General features: G+C 38.3%; 1 protein-coding gene across 1 annotated transcript; it reads left to right on the forward strand.

Annotated features, from left to right (window-relative positions):
- The first annotated feature begins 39 nt into the window (after positions 1 to 39).
- On the forward strand, positions 40 to 13,697 carry CHMP2B (Charged multivesicular body protein 2b). The gene is made up of 7 exons (XM_071599481.1): positions 40 to 278; positions 352 to 443; positions 2,216 to 2,332; positions 4,059 to 4,239; positions 4,345 to 4,451; positions 4,729 to 4,829; positions 13,228 to 13,697. Exons 1-6 carry the CDS (start codon positions 245 to 247, stop codon positions 4,825 to 4,827), a joined length of 630 nt encoding a protein of 209 aa, XP_071455582.1. The 5' UTR covers positions 40 to 244; the 3' UTR covers positions 4,828 to 4,829; positions 13,228 to 13,697.
- The last annotated feature ends 5,415 nt before the right edge of the window (positions 13,698 to 19,112 follow it).

A 19,112-nucleotide genomic window follows, 5' to 3' on the forward strand; every position in this document is an offset into this window, starting at 1 on the left:
ATTGACATCAGCGCTCCGTACATTTGTGATTGTGAGTCATGGTCGGATTTAAACCTTGGAAGTTGTCGCATATTTTTTTCCATTGCAGTTATTCAACACCTTCATCATAACACTTGAATCTTGTGCAATAGTTGTGTTTAAGAAATGTCACCGTCCTGTCTATTTGCAGCAAAAGAGTGTTAAATTTGTGCCTTAATCCTTAATAAGTTTGTCATTTTTACTGAACAGCAATTTTATTTCAAATATGAATTTTTTTGGTAAAACTCCAACTGTTAAAGGTGGCTATTATTTCTCTGTAATTTATATTGTTTCTCAATTGTTTATTCTTAGCTAATACGATTTTCTTTGTAGAGCAACTAAGAGAAAATGACAGAGCTCTTCGGAAAGTTGGTCGGGATTTGGAACGCGATAAAAGAGAACTGGAAAGAGAGGAGAAAAAATTAGTAAGATTAACTTATGTGTACAGATAGGGTATTTTTGGAATGGGTTTTCTGTTGAGTAATACTGGATAGCGTTTTAGATGTAGAATATCAGTAGTATGGCATTTTCATTAACTACTAGGCATATATTCATTAGGGATTGAATAGATTGATTGACGGATGATGTAAGCGACAAACATTTTGCGCCTACTAATTATCATTTTTACAGAATTCGATCAGCCTATCTTTATCAAATTCTTGGAAAATTACGTCAATGTGAAAACTCCTGACGACGTATAGCTAGCGGCCTTATTTATAAAAATTGAAGTGTATTAATCAATTGTTGTAATGGGATTGCTCCGTGTGAGCGTCAGCCTGAAGGGTAGATGGATTCTATACGGCTTTTATGAAAAACTCTTTGTTGTTCAATTAGTTGAAAATTTGTCGTAGGATGGTGACGGTTGAAGAGCTTAGCCCGTGTAATTTCAGTATTGACATCATTCTTGCTTGAATTTCCTGTGGAAACGATTGTCAAGTTACGAAAACTGTCCGGTAATGAGAGTGATTTTTCTTTATCTTTGTGTTTTCCGTGAGACATATCTTCAGGTCAAGTTCTTACATGGATGGTGTTGATTTTGCTCTTGATAAAATATGCAGTACCTTGAGGAAATATTAGTTTCATCCAACCTACTCTCCGCATAAGTTTTGTTTGTACTGATCCATTTCTATGAAATCATTAATCTCAACTTATTGAAATAAAATTAAAATATTGTAGTGTCTCCAAATTCTTCAAAAATTCCTTACAATAGTTTTGAATGAATCAGAATTACAGCCATTTGATTCACCAAGATTACTAGCAAGGCTTAAAATGATAAAAAAATACAAGTTTATTAAGTTCAAGTCTGCCACAGAGAGAATCATTTGATGTAATCATCTTATGTTATCATAATTACCAGAGTATAGTACTCAACAATTGGGCAATGAGAAGGGAAATTGACTGTTAAACCACCAGTACAAGGGTTCCACTTACAAAAGCCCAATTTATAATCACTAGAGTGGAAAGAAGTTTTAAAACATAGCAGTTCTTTTCATATGGCTTTTTTTGTTAGTGAGAAAGAAGTCCATTAAAATAAAATGCTAAGCATTCATAAATAAGACAAATACTTTTCTGTGGTAAGAGTAAATTCAAATGTCAAACCCTATGAAGAATTGCCGATCTCATATGTTCATGTATTTCTGTCACTCCTACAAGGTTATGTGAAAGACTACTTGGTTTCTTTAGAATAAACTACTTCAGTTCAATTGCAATACTCTTCTTCACTGCGAGACATTTGCAATGCTGTGAATGTCACAGAAAATAAAACAAGGTGTATGCATTGTCCCCATATTGAATACCTTTTAACCACAAACATTTGCCATATATTAATATTTTTGAGTACATTTGCATTGCTCCTCTCTGAAGATTTATCTGAGGGGGGGAAGAAACTTTACACTTCCACAATTAAGATTTATCAATTTATGTAATGAGTAATTTCACAGGAAGATTTATCCAATTGAAAAGATACTGCATGATGTACAAATATTTGGAAAGCTTACATTTATTCAAATTTTCTTTAACCTGTCAGCATAAATAGATACAATACTCTAATTTTAAAACTAAACTAAGGCTAAATAAATAAATAAAATTTTATTACATATGTATTATCAGGCCATATTAAAATTTAACTGGCTGGGCATTAATTTTGACTTTATACTTTGAGACATAGATTGTATCTGTGTTAATTCCTCTTTTATAGGAATTGGAAATAAAAAAATTGGCTGCCCAAGGAAATCGGGAAGGATGTACAGTTCTGGCCAAGCAGTTAGTCCAGCTCAGGAAGCAAAAGACAAGAATGATGACAGCTACAAGCAAGGTGAGATATTTTTATTATTTTATCACTCAATTGATGCATTGAGAAGAATTGAATGTGGCAGATGGTAATTTTTTCTTGGACAAGTTCATGGTTTATTTCATTTTTGTGATTGTTAGATTACTCCTGATTGGGTGTAATTTTGTGAAATCACTATTGGACTAACTTATTTACTTTAGCTACCATCAAATTCAGGTTAATTTTTCTTAATTTCTAAAATTACCACACTGCACTTACTTTATTTAAAGCCTGTTAATTCTAAAAGATGACCTCTTGAATTTGTGCGCAGATCAGTGGGTGACTCGGTCGATGTTACTGTTTTGACATTTCCTTCATTTCATTTAGACATATTGCATATTCAAATAGGGACTTTATAGCTTGAACGTATTAATGTGTACAATAATATGATATGGATAAAACATTTACTTCTCATTCATGACTAGATTAACAGGCTGCAAGGATACCAAAACATCTGTGAAATGTATGTTTTTCAATGTAATCAATAATGTTCCAATTCCATATATTTTTACTTCCGTAAAAATATTGTGAATGCATAGAAGAATTACATTAGTTAAGTGTTACTTAAGCATTTGTCATGAAATTTATTAAATTAGTTTTACAGTGAACAAACTGGAGGTACTATAGTACCTGTTAAGTTGGTAGATTACAATTTAATGCGGGTTTTGGATGGCACAAACTGAACATAGCTACATATTGTAGCCTAGGCTAACTAGAAACAACCTGGCATCTCGCACTACAACAAACTGATGTTCAATTTTACGTTCATTCTACGTGCCCATAGTAGGCCCAATTGGGCAGTTGAATGAGTAAATAAATCCAGTTCAATTCAAATAGCATATATTTTGCATTAATTTCAATAATCTGGTTAGTGTCACTTTTCACTAAAAGTAGCTGTATTCATACGTAATCCAGCCAATGTTTAACCTGGTTAATCAAAGTTCTACGTACTCTATTATTTTCAGTCATTCTGGAAAATTTTTGTCCTCCACTCAATATTGTGCCCTCATAATATTTTATTTAGTATATGCAGGTGACCCCGTTTACATGTGCTATAATCAAAACAATATAAATGATAAAATAAAGGGTAAATTATGATACAAAAATCACTGCAATTACTTTTATTACCAATTAAGTAAATAATTTTTTCAGAATGCAGTCAATGAATCATTAAAAATGACAGTATCTGTATTGCAATCTAAATACTCATTTTCCTTTTGTAACATCTGTGCCAATGGTTCAAACTTCATAACCTTCACTATTCTGAATTGACGTTGAAAGGTAAGGTGTATTTTGTTCTCCACATTACAAAAAATTCATAAACAGTCATCTGCCCGGTCTGTTTGGTAGGTGATAGTAGATTTCATCCTGTTCTAAGTCCAACGGCATGTGAAATTCACACGTCAGGCTAGTCCCTTTCCCTGTGCTGTCTCTGGTTTTCGAGAAAGATCTGGTACCCAAAAAATCACACAGCTTGGGTGTAGCTGAGGGTGCTCAGGAATCAAACCTAGGCCCACAATTTAGTAGTCCAATGCTCTACCCCTGGATTACCACATCCCTATTCTTTGCTGATAGATATAAAAACTAAAACACCTAAAAGATTACTATAGTTGAATGGGTCCATTCAAAATGAAATGGAAAAAACTCAACCTGATATCTGTAAGCCCCTCTTAAATTTAATATCCATGTATATTTATTTGTTTTTTAAAAGGTCAAGTCAGTGGGTATGCATGCCAAAACCATGCATGCCAACACCAAGATGGCTGAGGCAATGGGTACAACAGCAAAAACAATGGGAAATATGAACAAGATAATGAAACCTGAACAGGTGGCCAGGGATATGCAAAATTTTGGAAGGGTCGCCATGAAAATGGACATGACTGATGAAATGAGTTGAGTGTTTTTTTTTCATCTGAGAGATAATAATTTCTCGTTGTGATATTATCCTCTGATGGTTAGTCATTGAATACCATGGCTCTTTTAATTTTTTGTTTCAGTAAATGACACATTGGATGACATTCTGGCAGAATCTGGTGATGAAGAGGAAAGTGATCAGATTGTAACCCAGGTGCTTGATGAAATTGGTATTGAGATTTCCGGAAAGGTATGTTTGTTTACTGGCTATTTTATTTTAATTATAAATTGTTGAGTTAAATTGGTTTTTGGTTTTCTGACATTCATTACTCTATCTTTTCATGTGCAACCACATTACATTTTTGTCCATGTTATTTTGCTTGGTAAAAATTGTCAGAAGAAGGCATATATTATGCCTTCGCAAAGTCTCTTTGAATAATTAATTTGATTGTGTTCCTAATTACGTCTTCCAGAAGAACTATAATATTGTGTGTCATTTTTATTGAGATATTTCTTCGCCTTTGCAGTTGGCTGAAGCTCGGTTACCACCAAGTGAGAGGGCTGAGAGAGATAAGCGTGTTACTGATGAGGAAATTGAAGCTCAGTTGGCAAGGTTGACGTCATGAAGGTATGGCCAATGTCATGTACACATTTGAAATCAGTGCTACGTAATTAGTTAAAGCATGTGGTTGTGTTCACTTGTTTTAATCTGGGTTGAAGCAGGTGACATAGCAATGCGTAGATTACTTGGAATATGATTTGCATCAGCGATTATTATACAAAAATAAAATTTGGTGCCTGTAAACAAAAATGAGGAGGTATTGCTTTGTGTATTCCTAAGGTTAACTTATGAGGACACGCCTTTGTTAATTTTAGACTTAATGTAATTTAATACTAGAATTATTATTATTGGTATTCTACTGATTAAGGTAAGTTTTGACTGGAGACCCCTGTACAAAGGTGCAATGATACATTTTCTTGCTTCTCCTAACAAAACAATCTGACATATGGCACTGCTACAAATCCTTCAGTTCCATATACTTCCTTCCTCTCTTCGTTCTGTCCAACATCCCTATCCTTTTCCTGCCCTTACCTTGTTTGCCTAACGTTCTCCCATCTATTGCAGTCTTCAACATCGCACTACCGATCAATACGCCCTTCATCCATTTTTCCTGCCTCCATAGGATTTCTCCCAACAAACCCCTCTCTTCGCCCACCATACCAAGTATTTCCTCATTTGTTTTATTCTAGGTCCATTTCACCTTCTCCATTCTTCTCCACACCCTCATTTCAAAAGCCTCCAGTCTACGTCTATCCTCCTGCTTCAATGACCACGTTTCCATGCCGTACAGAGCTAAGCTCCATGTCAAAGTTTTCACGAGTCTTTTCTTAATATCCTTACTCAACGTCCCTGTCATCAATTCTCTCCTCTTTGTGAAAGCATCTTTGTCTAATGCAATTATTCCACTGTTCTACCTACTACTTTGACCATTTGGGTCCAGAACAATTCCAAGGTGCAGAATAAAGGTTAAATGTTCCATCTGCTCTATTTTATGAGCCCAAATTTTAATGTAAAACTTATCCTTCACCCTTCTTATAAACCTCATGACCCACTTTTTGTTTAAATTCATCTTCATCCTTTAAATTGATTTTCTAATGCACTTAACAGAGTTTGCAATTCCTTGGCTGACTAACTAATTAAATCTTGATCATCCCCAGCCCTAATTGATTTTATAAGTTTTCAATGACTTTCATTCCTCTCTCCAGTTCTTTCAATGTCTCTTTCACAATTTCCTCTTCTTTAAAAATCATCTGTCTAAATTCAGAATCAAACTTGAATCTTCCAGTTTCCAACTGAGTTATGCCACATGTAAAGTTTTTTCCATTCATCTTTATTTTGCATAAACGTCTTATGTTTCTATCTTCCTGCAAATGCTCTTTCATTTATGGAGGTTGCAGAAACTAATATATTGGTATCATCAGCATATAAATTAGTTTAATCCCACATACTCTTGTTAAAACTGAGTCTAGAACATTAATATCAATCAAGAAAAGTACTGGAACAAGAATTGAATCTTAAGGCTCCCATATGGATTTGGATTTGCGTTTCATCTACATCTACTAAATACCCCAAGGGCAAGCCGCCGCAAGAGTGTGTGGCGGGGGGGTGTTAGGACACCACCCGTAATTTAGAAAAGAAAAGAAAAAAAAACCATGCAAAAACCACAAAATCATACATCCACAAAAAAAACATTGCATACATTCATGCATGAACACTTACACCCCACACACATACTAACACTCAAACTACATCTTACATACACATACACCTTAAGGTACACCTAACAGCTTTGCAGTGTTTAACTTTGCTCCGACTTTTAAATTCTATGTTTTTAATATTTCTAAAGTGACTTCGGTTTCTTACTATTATGATTTATGATTTTTCGGGGAAAGAATGAGTATTTGTACCTATCTGTCCTGGAATCTATCTCCCTTATTTTATCTTTGTGGTCTGATCTACCTAAGTATTGTAGGGCCATTATAATTCCTTCAGTGTCATAGTTAAACTCGTTTGTTCTGGACCTTTCTAAAAGTCTAAGTCTCACTTGTTCTCTTTGTATTTCAAGTTGTTCCCAGCCTAAATCCTCTGAGAGACCTGTCACACTTGTGTTCTTATCATAACAATTTTTAACGAATCTAGTGCCCCCCCGCGGGTAGGGGGATAGAGAATACTCCCGCAGTTTCCCTGCTTGTCGTAAGAGGCGACTAAAAGGGCGGGGAGAAAACCCCGAAAACAAACCCCAAGCCAGCAAGGGATGTGTCCGGACAGTGCTGTGGACCCACTGTCTGTGAGCGGCCATACCATCTGGCCTGCGATCCGCCCAGGTGTTTGCCGTGCCTGGAGACCCGTAAGGGAGAGAAGGGGATCCTGGAGGGTGAGCTTTCTGGTTCCCAGCAGGGTGTCGGATGCCCTGCATGGACCGGGGAGTGATACCCCTCTTCGGCCCCGGATTTCGTGTAAACGGGAGGCCGGGAGCTAGCCACTCCCGGTCAATCGGCTTCCGTTGCATTTTCGCTCCGGTGGCGAGTGCCAAGGTTGTGGGGGTCTGCGTAGGGAGGTCGGAGATGTAAGGGTTTTGGTGGGCCCTTGCACCGAAGATTCACCCCGAAACAGACAACCACTCCTGAAGCGCTATATTTCTCGAGTTAGCCCTGGCGACCGCTCCGGTTTGGCGGAGTGGCGTCCCAAATGTGTGGCTCCGTGGCGGGTGGGGAGGCCGAGGGATGAATCATTTATTATTATGGAGGAAAAACCCTTTCCACCACTAAAAAGATCCCGTCCGGACACCGGCGGAGGAGAAAAGTGTATTGGCGCATGTAAGCGCTATTTGATTATGTCGTGCATAAAGGAAGGTGAGACCTTGAAAAAGGTTTCTCCTTTCTTAATTCGCAGAGTGTTGTCACAGATTGTGCCTGGGGACCCAAAGAGCGTGAAGAAGCTCAGGGATGGTACACTTCTTATAGAGACCCTGAACGATACACAGAGCGAAAAACTGCTAGCTATGGGAATGCTCCATGACATTCAGATAAAGGTGGAGGTGCACTGCACTCTTAACACCTGTCGGGGAGTCATCAGTCACTACGACCTCCTATACGTGGACATCGAAGAAATCAAGAGAGAAATGTTCTCTCAGGGAGTGACTGATTGCTGTCGACTCACCACGAGGCGCAACGGAGAAAACGTGAACAGCACCTCCGTGATCTTGACGTTTGCGCGTGATAGACTACCCGACAAGGTGTTTGTGGGCTATGAATCAGTACCAGTGAGGCCATTCATCCCAAATCCCGTGCATTGTTTCAAATGCCAACGGTTCGGCCATGTCGCGTCGCGCTGCGAGGGCAAGGCCACCTGCCCGAGCTGCGGCAAAGATGCGCACGAGGATAAAGAGTGCTCTTCGGAACCTCTTTGTGTCAATTGCGAGGGTACACACCCAGTGTACTCTCGTGATTGCCCGAAGATGAAAGAAGAGAGGAAAGTCATGGAGATAAAAACACTGGAAAAAATCCCATATGCGGAAGCGAGGAGAAAATACAGGGCGCTAATTGCCCCAACTTTCTCCTGGTCCTTTGCTTCCGTTGCAACCACGCCATGTGTAAAGTGTACCATCGCCACGCAGACAGAGATCCCGAAAGAATCCCCAATTGACAACACGCAAGTGCCTAAACCCAAAAGGGTGAAGGATGGAAAGATTAAGGTGGACAAGGAGCCACCTACTCATGTGGGCCCTTCAAAGAAGAGCCCACAAAAAACCACCAAGGGGAACACGCCAAAAGGGCACGAGAATACACCTTCCCCGCCGCCTCCAGTCAAGCCAAAGAGGCCGGAGGTAATTGAAGAGGACCAGAGTATCTCTGATACTGAGGTCTTCGCAAGCGAGTGGAAGAGGAAACATCGCTTCAAGCGATAACCTCAATAGAGTTGGTCATCTCCCTTTTTAATCAACGTATTTATTTATTTATTTATTCATTTTAATTTAGAACTTTAAATGTGTTCCATATTGCAGTGGAACTGCAATGGCTTTTATCAGCACAAGGAGGAGCTGGCCATTTTAATCCAAGATTTAAAACCCTCTTGTATTTGTCTCCAAGAGACCCATTTGAAGGCTGAAGATAAGGGTATTCTGAAGGGGTTCACTGTTTTTAGAACGGATGACCTAAGTGGCAGACGAGCCCAAGGGGGAGTAGCAGTTGCGACCCGAGAGGCCCTTTACACCTCCCGAGTCCAACTGAACTCTCCATTCCAAGCCGTCGCTGTCACGGTGCACACCCCTGAGAGGATGACGGTATGTAACGTATATCTGCCAGAGGGTGCACCGGTGACCCACCTGAACCTTGAAGCCCTTGTCCGCCAGCTTCCTCAGCCGTTCATTTTGATGGGAGATTTTAATGCCCATGATCCTCTCTGGGGAGGAACAGAAACCCAAAGTAATAGGAGAGGTCGAATCTTATCCAACTTTATTGAGGATTTTAACCTGTTTTTATTAAATAGCGGCGAAAAAACCCGCTTTAATAGCTTCAATGGGGAATTCTCAGCAATAGATCTTTGTTTATGCTCGAGAAGTCTAGCCCCAAAGCTGAAAATGTCCACCCACAACGATCTCTGTGGGAGTGACCATTTTCCTCTTCTACTCGTTAAAGAAGACTCTTCGCCCACCATTTCAAAACCTCCGGAAAAGTGGCGTATTTACCGTGCGGACTGGCCACTTTTCAAGCGTACGTTTACATATAAACATGACGCTAGTTTCGACGCGTTGCACAACGTCGAGAAGTTAAGTTCAACGCTCTTGGCGGCAGCTACCAAAAGTATCCCTTGTACGTCCGGGAATCTTAATCGAGCTCCTGTCCCTTGGTGGAACAGGGAATGCAACAGGGCGATCCAGGCAAGGAAAAAAGCGCTGAATATTTTTAAAAAATACCCCACGGCAACTTATCTGGCATCGTACCGCCGCCTGAGAGCGCGAGCTCGAAGGGCCGTCAAGGAGGCCAAGAGGGCTTCCTGGATAGAATTCGTCTCTACCATCAACCATCGCACGCCACTTGGTCAGGTATGGGACAAAGTTAAGAAAATCTCCGGGTCCAAGGGCTCATTTGTCATCTCGCCACTGCTTGTTGCTGGCCGGGTGGTTACTTCACCTGCCGAAATAAGCAACATATTTGCCAGTCAGTTCGCGGCCAATAGCAGTGACGAGGACTATGCCGCGGACTTTGCGAACATGAAGAGGCGATGCGAGAGAGTCCCTCTCAATTTTGGTGCAGGTCCTACACGGGAATATTACAATGAGCCTTTCACGCCCTGGGAGCTTAAATCCGCCATCGAAGACTCCCATAACACCTCGCCAGGGGCGGACGAAATCCACAATGCTTTTCTCCGGAACATTCCGGAAATTGCGATTGGGGAGGTCCTAAATACCCTCAACCAACTTTGGAACGAGGGCAGTTTTCCAAATGCCTGGCGAGAGTCCATCGTGATACCAATCCCAAAACAGGGCAAGGACAAAAATGACCCGAATAACTACCGTCCCATATCTCTCACCAGCTGCCTGTGCAAGGTGATGGAACGGATGGTAAACCGACGTCTCATGTGGTGCTTGGAGAGTCGACACCTGCTCTCCGACGCTCAGTGCGGCTTTTGGCGTGGCAGGTCCACGACAGACCATCTGGTACGCACTGAGAACTTCATCCAGGAAGCCTTTCTCCAGCGTCAACACGTCATAGCAGTCTTCTTCAACCTGTAGTCGAAGTCGTCTATGATAGTGTGTGGCGATGGAGAATCCTTAACACGTTGCACAAGTGGGGATTTAGAGGCAACATGGCCCTATTTATCAGAAATTTTTTAACAAACCGCCTTTTTAAAATAAGGACTGGGAAGCACTTATCCCAAACTTTTACACAGGAGAACGGGGTACCCCAGGGTTCAGTACTGAGCGTGAAGTTATTTGCCATTGCCATCAACGACGTGGTGGAATGCATCAATGCCCCGGTGATGGCATCGCTCTATGTGGACGACCTAGCCATATTTTGCCGGTCGACCCTGTTATACCCTGTTGTCCCTTCAGAGAAAGGGGAACAGGGTCTCCTTTATATGGACTCCTGGCCACGTCGGCATAAGAGGTAACGAAAAAGCTGACCAAGCAGCGAAGGATGCCCTTCGAAAACCCGAGACCGACTCCACCTTGGTTCCAATGGAAGACGTAAAGGCTGCCTCGCGGAACTCGGTCCTGCATCAGAGGAAGGAGGCTTGGCAGTCTCTGCAAAATAATAAACTCAGGGCAATAAAACCGGTCGTTTCACCATGGTCCTCTTCCATCCGGAACATTCGGAGGGAAGAGGTCATGATTACGCGCCTGAGAATAGGGCACTCTGCCCTCACTCATTCGTACCTCTTTGCGGAGGTAAAAGAACAGCCCCGCTGCAATGAGTGCCTCCAACCCCTGACGATAAAACATATCCTGACAGAATGTAGAACATATCAAAGGACCAGAGACATGTTTAATATAAGGGGAGACTTACTACCTTGATCAAAAAGTTCCCGGAATAACCACCTTGTGGCGCTCCCATCGTTCCGATTTGAGTTCTGTTTTTTTTTGTTAAATTGGCACATCTGTTGTTGATATTCCCTTTAAATCTTAGTGTCATAACTTGACATTTGCAAAAGTTACGTAGCCAAGAGTACATCTATCTCTGTGTGTGTTGGCGATTTTTTACAATTGCAGAAATGGATTTAAATTTGCAACAACGAACTTGTATTAAATTTTGCGTAAAAAACGGATTTAGTGGCGCACGGACGTTGGAAATGTTGGAAAAGTGTTTCGGCAACGATTCTCTAAAAAAAAACGGTCGTTTACCAGTGGCACGAGTGGTTCAGAAGTGGTCGTGAGTCAATCGAAGATGATGAACGCAGTGGCAGACCATCGACATCGAAAGTCGGTGAAAAAATTGATAAAGTAAAAGAAATGTTGGTCAATAACCGCAAATTAACCATCAGAGAAATAGCGGAGGACTTGAACATTGCCTATGGATCCGCCCAAGACATTGTGGTTAATGATTTGGGTTTCCGTCGTGTAGCAGCAAAGTTGGTGCCTCAAAAAGACCTCAATTTCATGCAAAAAAGAGACCGTGTTGACGTCGCAAAAGACATGATTTGCGAGGCTGAATCCGATCCCACATTCATCAAAAGGATCATTACTGGAGACGAGACGTGGGTTTATGAGTACGACACGCAATCCAGACATCAGGCAAGTGAATGGCGTTCACCAAATGAGCCGAGACCAAAAAAACCACGTCGTTTTTAGTCAAAAAAGAAGGCAATGCTGACGGTTTTCATGGATTACAACGGTGTAGTGCATCATGAATTTTTGCCAGAAGGCCAGACAGTAAACAAAGAGTATTATTTGGGCGTTATGAGACGTTTGCGTGAAGCAATTCGCCGAAAGAGACCAGAAATGTGGGCAGAAAACTCGTGGATTTTGCACCATGATAACGCACCGTCGCACAGTGCTATCATTATTCGTAATTTTTTGACGAAAAATGCAACAAATACCATCCAACAGCCACCGAATTCACCTGATTTGGCTCCCTGTGACTTCTTTCTGTTCAATCGAGTTAAAAAACCATTACGGGGAACGCGTTTTAGCAGCCGAGAGGAAGTAATGGAAAAATCGCAGGAAGCACTGATGGACATACCGAAAACCGACCGTTACTTTTGCAAATGTCAAGTTATGACACTAAGATTTAAAGGGAATATCAACAACAGATGTACCAATTTAACAAAAAAAACAGAACTCAAATCGGAACGATGGGAGCGCCACACGGTGGTTATTCCGGGAACTTTTTGATCAAGGTAGTAAGTTATATTTTAGGGGATGACTCTGGGCTCATAAATCGAGTCTTAAATTTTTTAAGGGCAACTGGTTTAATGAGGCAGCTATAGTTTTGGATCTCATAATTTTAATGCCTCTTGATTTTAACAATTATTTATTCATTTATATATTTAATCGTATTTATTTATTCCTAATTAAAAAGGAATTTTAGTTTTAATTTTAATGAGTGGTGCAAAATGACCTTAGCTGTCGACGCACCCTAAAACTCTCAAAACTACTACTACGAATCTAGTGGATTTTCTCTGGACTTAATCTAATTCTTTTTGCCAAATTTTCTCCCACCACGTGTTTGTTAATGTATTCTAAACCACTTGACTGTTATAGTGACTCTGTCCTCGCCATTTTTTAAATTTGACTGGATCCAATGCCTTGGTGTAACATGTGATGTGATACATTTTTTTTGTCTTTTCCTCTGAAAGAGTTCACTTGTATTTCCTCTTGTTAAATAGATTATAATATTTAATGTTAAATTGCAGTTCATATTTTCTTGGTGATTAAGGAGTGTGTGGATGATTTTAGAAGTGTCCATGCATGTTTATTCGAATTTGATACTTTTCCATTAATACACCTCTCTTATTTTTCCAGAATGATGAAGCCATGGAAGATTGAGAATGGTTATGTTGTTGAGGAAGCCAATTGTTTACCATTTTCCAAATTTTTATCCAAAAGTGTATATAGTCTGCCTTGCAAAACCTCATGACTGTATTAATTGGACTGAGGTTTAATGAAGATCTTTTTGGTTTGCCTTTTTGAATCCAAAGAGCACATGAATGAAATTATGAAAAATGTTGCACAGTATATATGGCTTTCGTGTGTTGCGGTTTTATCAATGGTTTATGTGATTTTGTGTGTTTACCTCATTTTTCATGATATGAAATTTGTCTTCGGAATAATGAAAGGCAACAATTTTATAAGTATTTTGAATTTTTTCAGTAGTTGCTGTTTTAATGAAGTCCAGCCCTTCAATTAATCCATATGTTTACAGCATTAGGACTGGCAGTATTTTCTGTATTATATGATCTTGTAATTACTGAGAGATAAATGCGTAATACTTTTCTAATGTTCTTTCTTATCCCTATTGCTGTATACTAGGTAAATTTATAGAACTGATTTAAACAAAAATCAGGCTTGTGTGTTTGGTATAGTAATCGACATCTTAGGTTAGTAAATGAAATTTTATAAATAGCATTCCTTAGAATTTAGTGAAGGTCATAGGCTGTTTGAATTTCAAAATTTTTCATCCTATCTCAGTGTCATAAGGTACTTGAAATTATCATAATTACAATTAATCAAAGATTAAATGAAAATTTACTGTGGATTTCACACCACAGGAACCAACCATGGTTTTGATGAAAAGCTTCCAATTTTCAAAGTTCACTGCATGATACTGAAATGGGATTAAAAGTGTGCGGTAGGGTCTATCTTCATAAGAGAAGGTAAGCTGTTGCAGTTCATGCCTTGTGTTCAGTGACTTATCGAACACCTAAATGGAGAGATTAGGAATGAAAAATAATGGAGAGTGAGTTGAGAAGACAGGATAATTAACTTGGTTGAAATAAAAATTTAGAACATTAAAAAAAATATATAATTTTTGTTCTTACATCCCAAGGGTAGAAAACAATTGTTAAAACCCAGCTGCCCCATAAATGCTAATTATTCTTATTTCCTTTTCAATGTACCTGTATCCTATTCCCATAGGGATTGGTGCGGTGGCTATTGTACTGGGTTCCCACCCAGAGGGCTCGGGTTCAAATCCTGACGGTGTTGAATATTTTTCAGAGGTATCTTGATCCCTACTTGAGATGCTTTGTGGAGGGCACTTTGAGTGAGTACACTGTCCATCGGATGGGACGTTATGCTGCGGACCCCTTGGCGCCTCTCATAAAGAGTAGGCTAATGCCGATGCCTGGTTTCTCTCCACCCTTCATCCTTTCCTGTCCATCCCCTATGGCGCAAATGACCTCAGCAGTCAGTCGCCTCCCCTAAATACTACTACTGCTACCACCACCTATTTTCCCCCACCCTTTTATCTCTTCCAATCATGAAGTGTATGAGGAAAGCCAGGCAATATACATTTCTTGGAAATGATAGTTATCTATCACACCATGGTAGTGTAATGAATAATCTAGAAGACTTCAAAGGCATTTTTCATTGAATTACGGAACATTTCTGCAAAATATTTTTTGGAATAATTTTCTTTATTAATATTTTTATTGGGCAGATGATATGATACCTAAAAGCTTCCATTGTAATACAATAATTGAAATGTGATAAATAATCTCCACTTGATATAGACTAAATTTCTCTACTCATTAGACACATACATACATTTGCACCTCAGGCATGTCTGTAAAATACTGTACACTAATATTTTGTTAATTTTGTGTAATATTTTTTTTACCTCTTCCTCCTGATCAAGAATTTAAAATTTATTTTTCAAGATATTCGGTCTGTCCTCTTATAGCATCTAGCAGTTGGGTATGTCTCCGTTGACAGGCTTGAGCTTGGGGTGCTAAATACCCTAAATCCCTGAATATTGTCCTTTCCAATTAATTAAAAATAATGATTAGCAAAGTAATATGGGAACTACATATATTTATGCTAATAAAAGTAAGCAGTCATAAATATTTTTACCGGAAGAAATTTCCAGTAAATGTTCACACTCCATTCAAAGATTTACAGATACACAATTCCTTGGCTCATCTTTTAATAATTCTGCTATATTAATTCACTCAGAAGAACTACACCTGTGTATTCATCTAGGGAGTGCGAAATATTTTTAAAGAGTCAAATAAGAAAGTATAGTTTTTTGTAAATTATGGTGATTCTAATTTCTGATGATGTGATATGGTATAGTCATTCATCTACAATCCATCATTGACAATTTCTAGTGTCTTTTAAAGTTTCAGTGTGGTTTTATAATTTTTGCCTGAGGAAGTTATTTAAAGTATTTCACATCTCACTGTGTAAAATACAATTTATGCATGTGAATGTGTATCCAAAAATGTTGAATTGTGATTAATATGGTTTCAATTTAACATTCAACTATGCCAGGTGATGTAGGAATTAATTTATCCATCCGAATGTTTTTTAAAGATATTTTTGAATAAAATCATAAAAGATTTAGTGGTTAATGTTTTTATTTGAACATTACAGTATTACAATGAAACAATAGTGATGGCATTATGTGATGTCATGATCTTTCTTAAAAAACAGGCAACCTCTTGAGATTATATTAAATGGTAGATCTATCGTGGAATTAAGTAATTTTCCCAGAGCAGGTTTCAAGGATGTGGGGTGTGGACTATATTTTGGGAAATCTACTAGTGCAAATGAAATTCAATGGCACCAGTTTTGACTGGAATATGTATTTGGTCCATTTCGAGCAGTCTGTAGTAACCTCACACAGCATGTTGCATAGATTTTCCTCAGCTTGAACAATTGTTTTTTGTGTATTCTTTCATTTTTTTGATCAGTAACACCTAAATTTTAGGTGATTGTTTGCGGGTCATAACTTATTATTTATAATTTTTTATTGTTTTTAATAGGCTTTTTCATAATTTATTAGTAAAAATTACTTATGTTGAGTAGTGCTCATTTGAATTTTCTGTACAAATGCTTGGTGGTTATATGCTCTTTTAGATACCAAAAATAATGATATCCTGCTTCCTCTCCTTATATCTTCCGGTAGAATTTCGAAAATTTAAGATGGACTAATTCTTTCCCTCTTTCCAGCTGCCACAAATTTGTGTTTAGCAATTACATGCCTCCATGGTGGGTTGTATCAGCAATGTACCAAAGGGCTCGGGGTCAAATCCTTGGTGAATCTTATGGATAAACTTTTCTAAAATTCTAGTGGTTTGGTTTTCTGAATGCCAGAACGTTTAGCAAATATGTAATCATTTACTTTCCCTAGTAGCCCAGGGAATGGAACTGATCTTCATATCATAGTTTTTTTTATAAATTCTTAGGATTTACGTTCTAGTTAACCCTATCCCTATCTTTCCAAAAAACTAGGTAGATAATTGCTGTGGGGAGAGGTTTTGCTTGTAATATCAAAAAAGTGCTTAGTGCTTCTGAAACAAAAACTATTGAACCAATTTTGCACCTATTATGAAGACTTTAACATTAAATAATAATTAAAATACAACAACTTGTATTACAGAGTGAATCAGAACTTCCAGGTTGAGAAACGTAGACATTCATTTCACACGCACACGCTGCTTCTGCCATGTTAGTCACTGCCATGAAAACCCTGGATTTAGGTACGGAAAGGAAACTTAGCCTGTCTTGCTAATATCTTCCAGACTGTCCTTTGCTTGAATACTTTTCTTCCCCTTAGTCTCATTTACATATGTATTGTTTCATACATGATCTTCTATCCCTGAACCTTCATATTTTCCTTGGTGTGAAGCAGATAACATCTCTCTCCAACCAATTCACTCTTAACTTTGTCATTCAAACCCTTCCTATCTCAAAGGATTTAGCCTTCTCTCATACATAGTACACGTAGAAGGGAGAGTCAAATAAAACCTTGGAACAAATATTTCTCATATTATGATTTCTTGAATGCAAAATATGATCACATGTCAAATATTATTATCACATATTTTCATATGTAGTTTCCACGGTGTGCAGTACAAATGTTTCTGAACTTCGTAAGTTCATGGATACCTCATTAGAAACCATGGCTATAACTGCTGCAATAGCTTCTGACACCACTCAGTGAACCTGACCTGGTTGAGGAGAGTCTGTTAGAGAAGTAATGTTGTTTAGGGACTACCTAGTCCACACATCATTACTGTAGAGTTATAATTGCATCACCACACTCAACTTTCATTCGTAATTTAATTTTAATGTTTCATCCCTGAACTTAACTATGAACAAATGAGAGAACAATTCCTTTGCAGTGCATTTCGCAAACAGAACCAACAAATTTATGGTATTGTTGCATTTTGGTAATGTGTTCTTCAAACCATGGCTATAGTTTTTGCAAACTAACAGATAGCAACAAATATTGTGAAATATGGAAAGTTTTAATGTTTTCACCCGTCTCACTTTGGTATATATAAGGAGAGTGTTATTCATTCTCCCTCAACATGACCAAATCAACGTAGGACCATCCCTTCTTACTTGCCCATTCCCAGTACATCTAATCTATGTAGTTTCATGATCCACTCATTCCTCACTACATCTCTCCTTTTTTTCCCAAAAAAACTCCCCTTACACCTCCATAATTATTACATTTAGTCAACATTTGCGCTTATCATGGGATACCAAAGTTTTTCTTCCATACAATAATGCAGGGAGAATACTTCTATAAACTACCAATTTTTTACCTTTTACAAATATTCATATTTTAAAATACTCCACTTTCAATTAACTAAATTTTTTTTGCCATATTTCACATGCCTTTTTAATTTCTTCACATCAGTATATATCTTTATAAACGTAAGCTATCAACGATTGCGGTTAGTGGCGATTTTATTTACATATGGTAACGCTTCACGATTTATTTCTGGTGGTTTACCGCTCATAAATATACGTTTCTTTTTTGTTTAGCAAACTAAGTGAATTCATTGTAATATGTTCTCCATGACTACATTATGCTGACTGTTATTATAACAACATTATAGACGTATTATCATTGGTGTTGAATATAAGGTGCACGTAAAGATCGTGAATATTCGTACTTTGTGATTTCGTTGAAGCTTGGACGAAGTGCAACAACATAAGTTTCATTAGCATCGACAATTCCAAGAAGCATTCAAATACAAGGTAAGAATTTAATCATAGAATCTACTAACTTCCAAATATCGTGATTAAAGTTTTTCAAGTAGTATGCATTTTAAATTTCACTTGCCGGATATTGAACTGGCATAATCAGTATTAAATTTGGTACTAAGAATTTATCGGAATAAAAATGAAAACTTACAGGCAACTAACTAAGTATAGGTAATTTTTATCAGATATAGCGATAATTACATCTATAGTTTTGGAAAGCGTTTACCAAAGTTTTCAATCACTTATTCATCGGATGTTAAAATCTATCGCATTGAACAGAATGTGTGTGAAGTATAAGTATTATAAAGGAAATGGGATTGTTGAATTCAAATTCTTTTTAGCCGCTCGAAATGGCTCTGGGTAGTGGCGCGACCAGTGGCAAAAATCAATACCACTGGAGATTACCTAGTGATTATGTAGTATGTGCCCCCACTGATAATTCATTTTTCGACTGTATTATGGATAACTAGCTCACATCGTTCTTCTATTTACCCTCATTGTGTGCCACCTAATTGTATGGTACATTGTGAAGATATATATATTCCTAATTTTGATGGTTTTTAGACTGATTTGTGCTAGGATATTGAGAGGACACAGCTGATTTCAACGCAGAGCGGGACAAATAGTTTTTTCAAACAATGGACACGCCCGGCGTCGGATGTTTTGTTGGTTATAACACTTGTTTA

The sequence above is a fragment of the Hetaerina americana genome, unplaced genomic scaffold (genome assembly GCF_022747635.1).
Source record: "Hetaerina americana unplaced genomic scaffold, ioHetAmer1.1.p SCAF_11, whole genome shotgun sequence".
In the NCBI taxonomy this organism is placed as follows: Eukaryota; Metazoa; Arthropoda; class Insecta; order Odonata; family Calopterygidae; genus Hetaerina; species Hetaerina americana.

Coding starts and splice junctions, on each gene's coding strand:
- CHMP2B (XM_071599481.1), top strand. CDS start 245: ATGAATTTTTTTGGTAAAACTCCAACTGTTAAAG. Junction 279..351: donor TAAAACTCCAACTGTTAAAG/GTGGCTATTATT, acceptor TTTTCTTTGTAG/AGCAACTAAGAGAAAATGAC. Junction 2,333..4,058: donor TGATGACAGCTACAAGCAAG/GTGAGATATTTT, acceptor GTTTTTTAAAAG/GTCAAGTCAGTGGGTATGCA.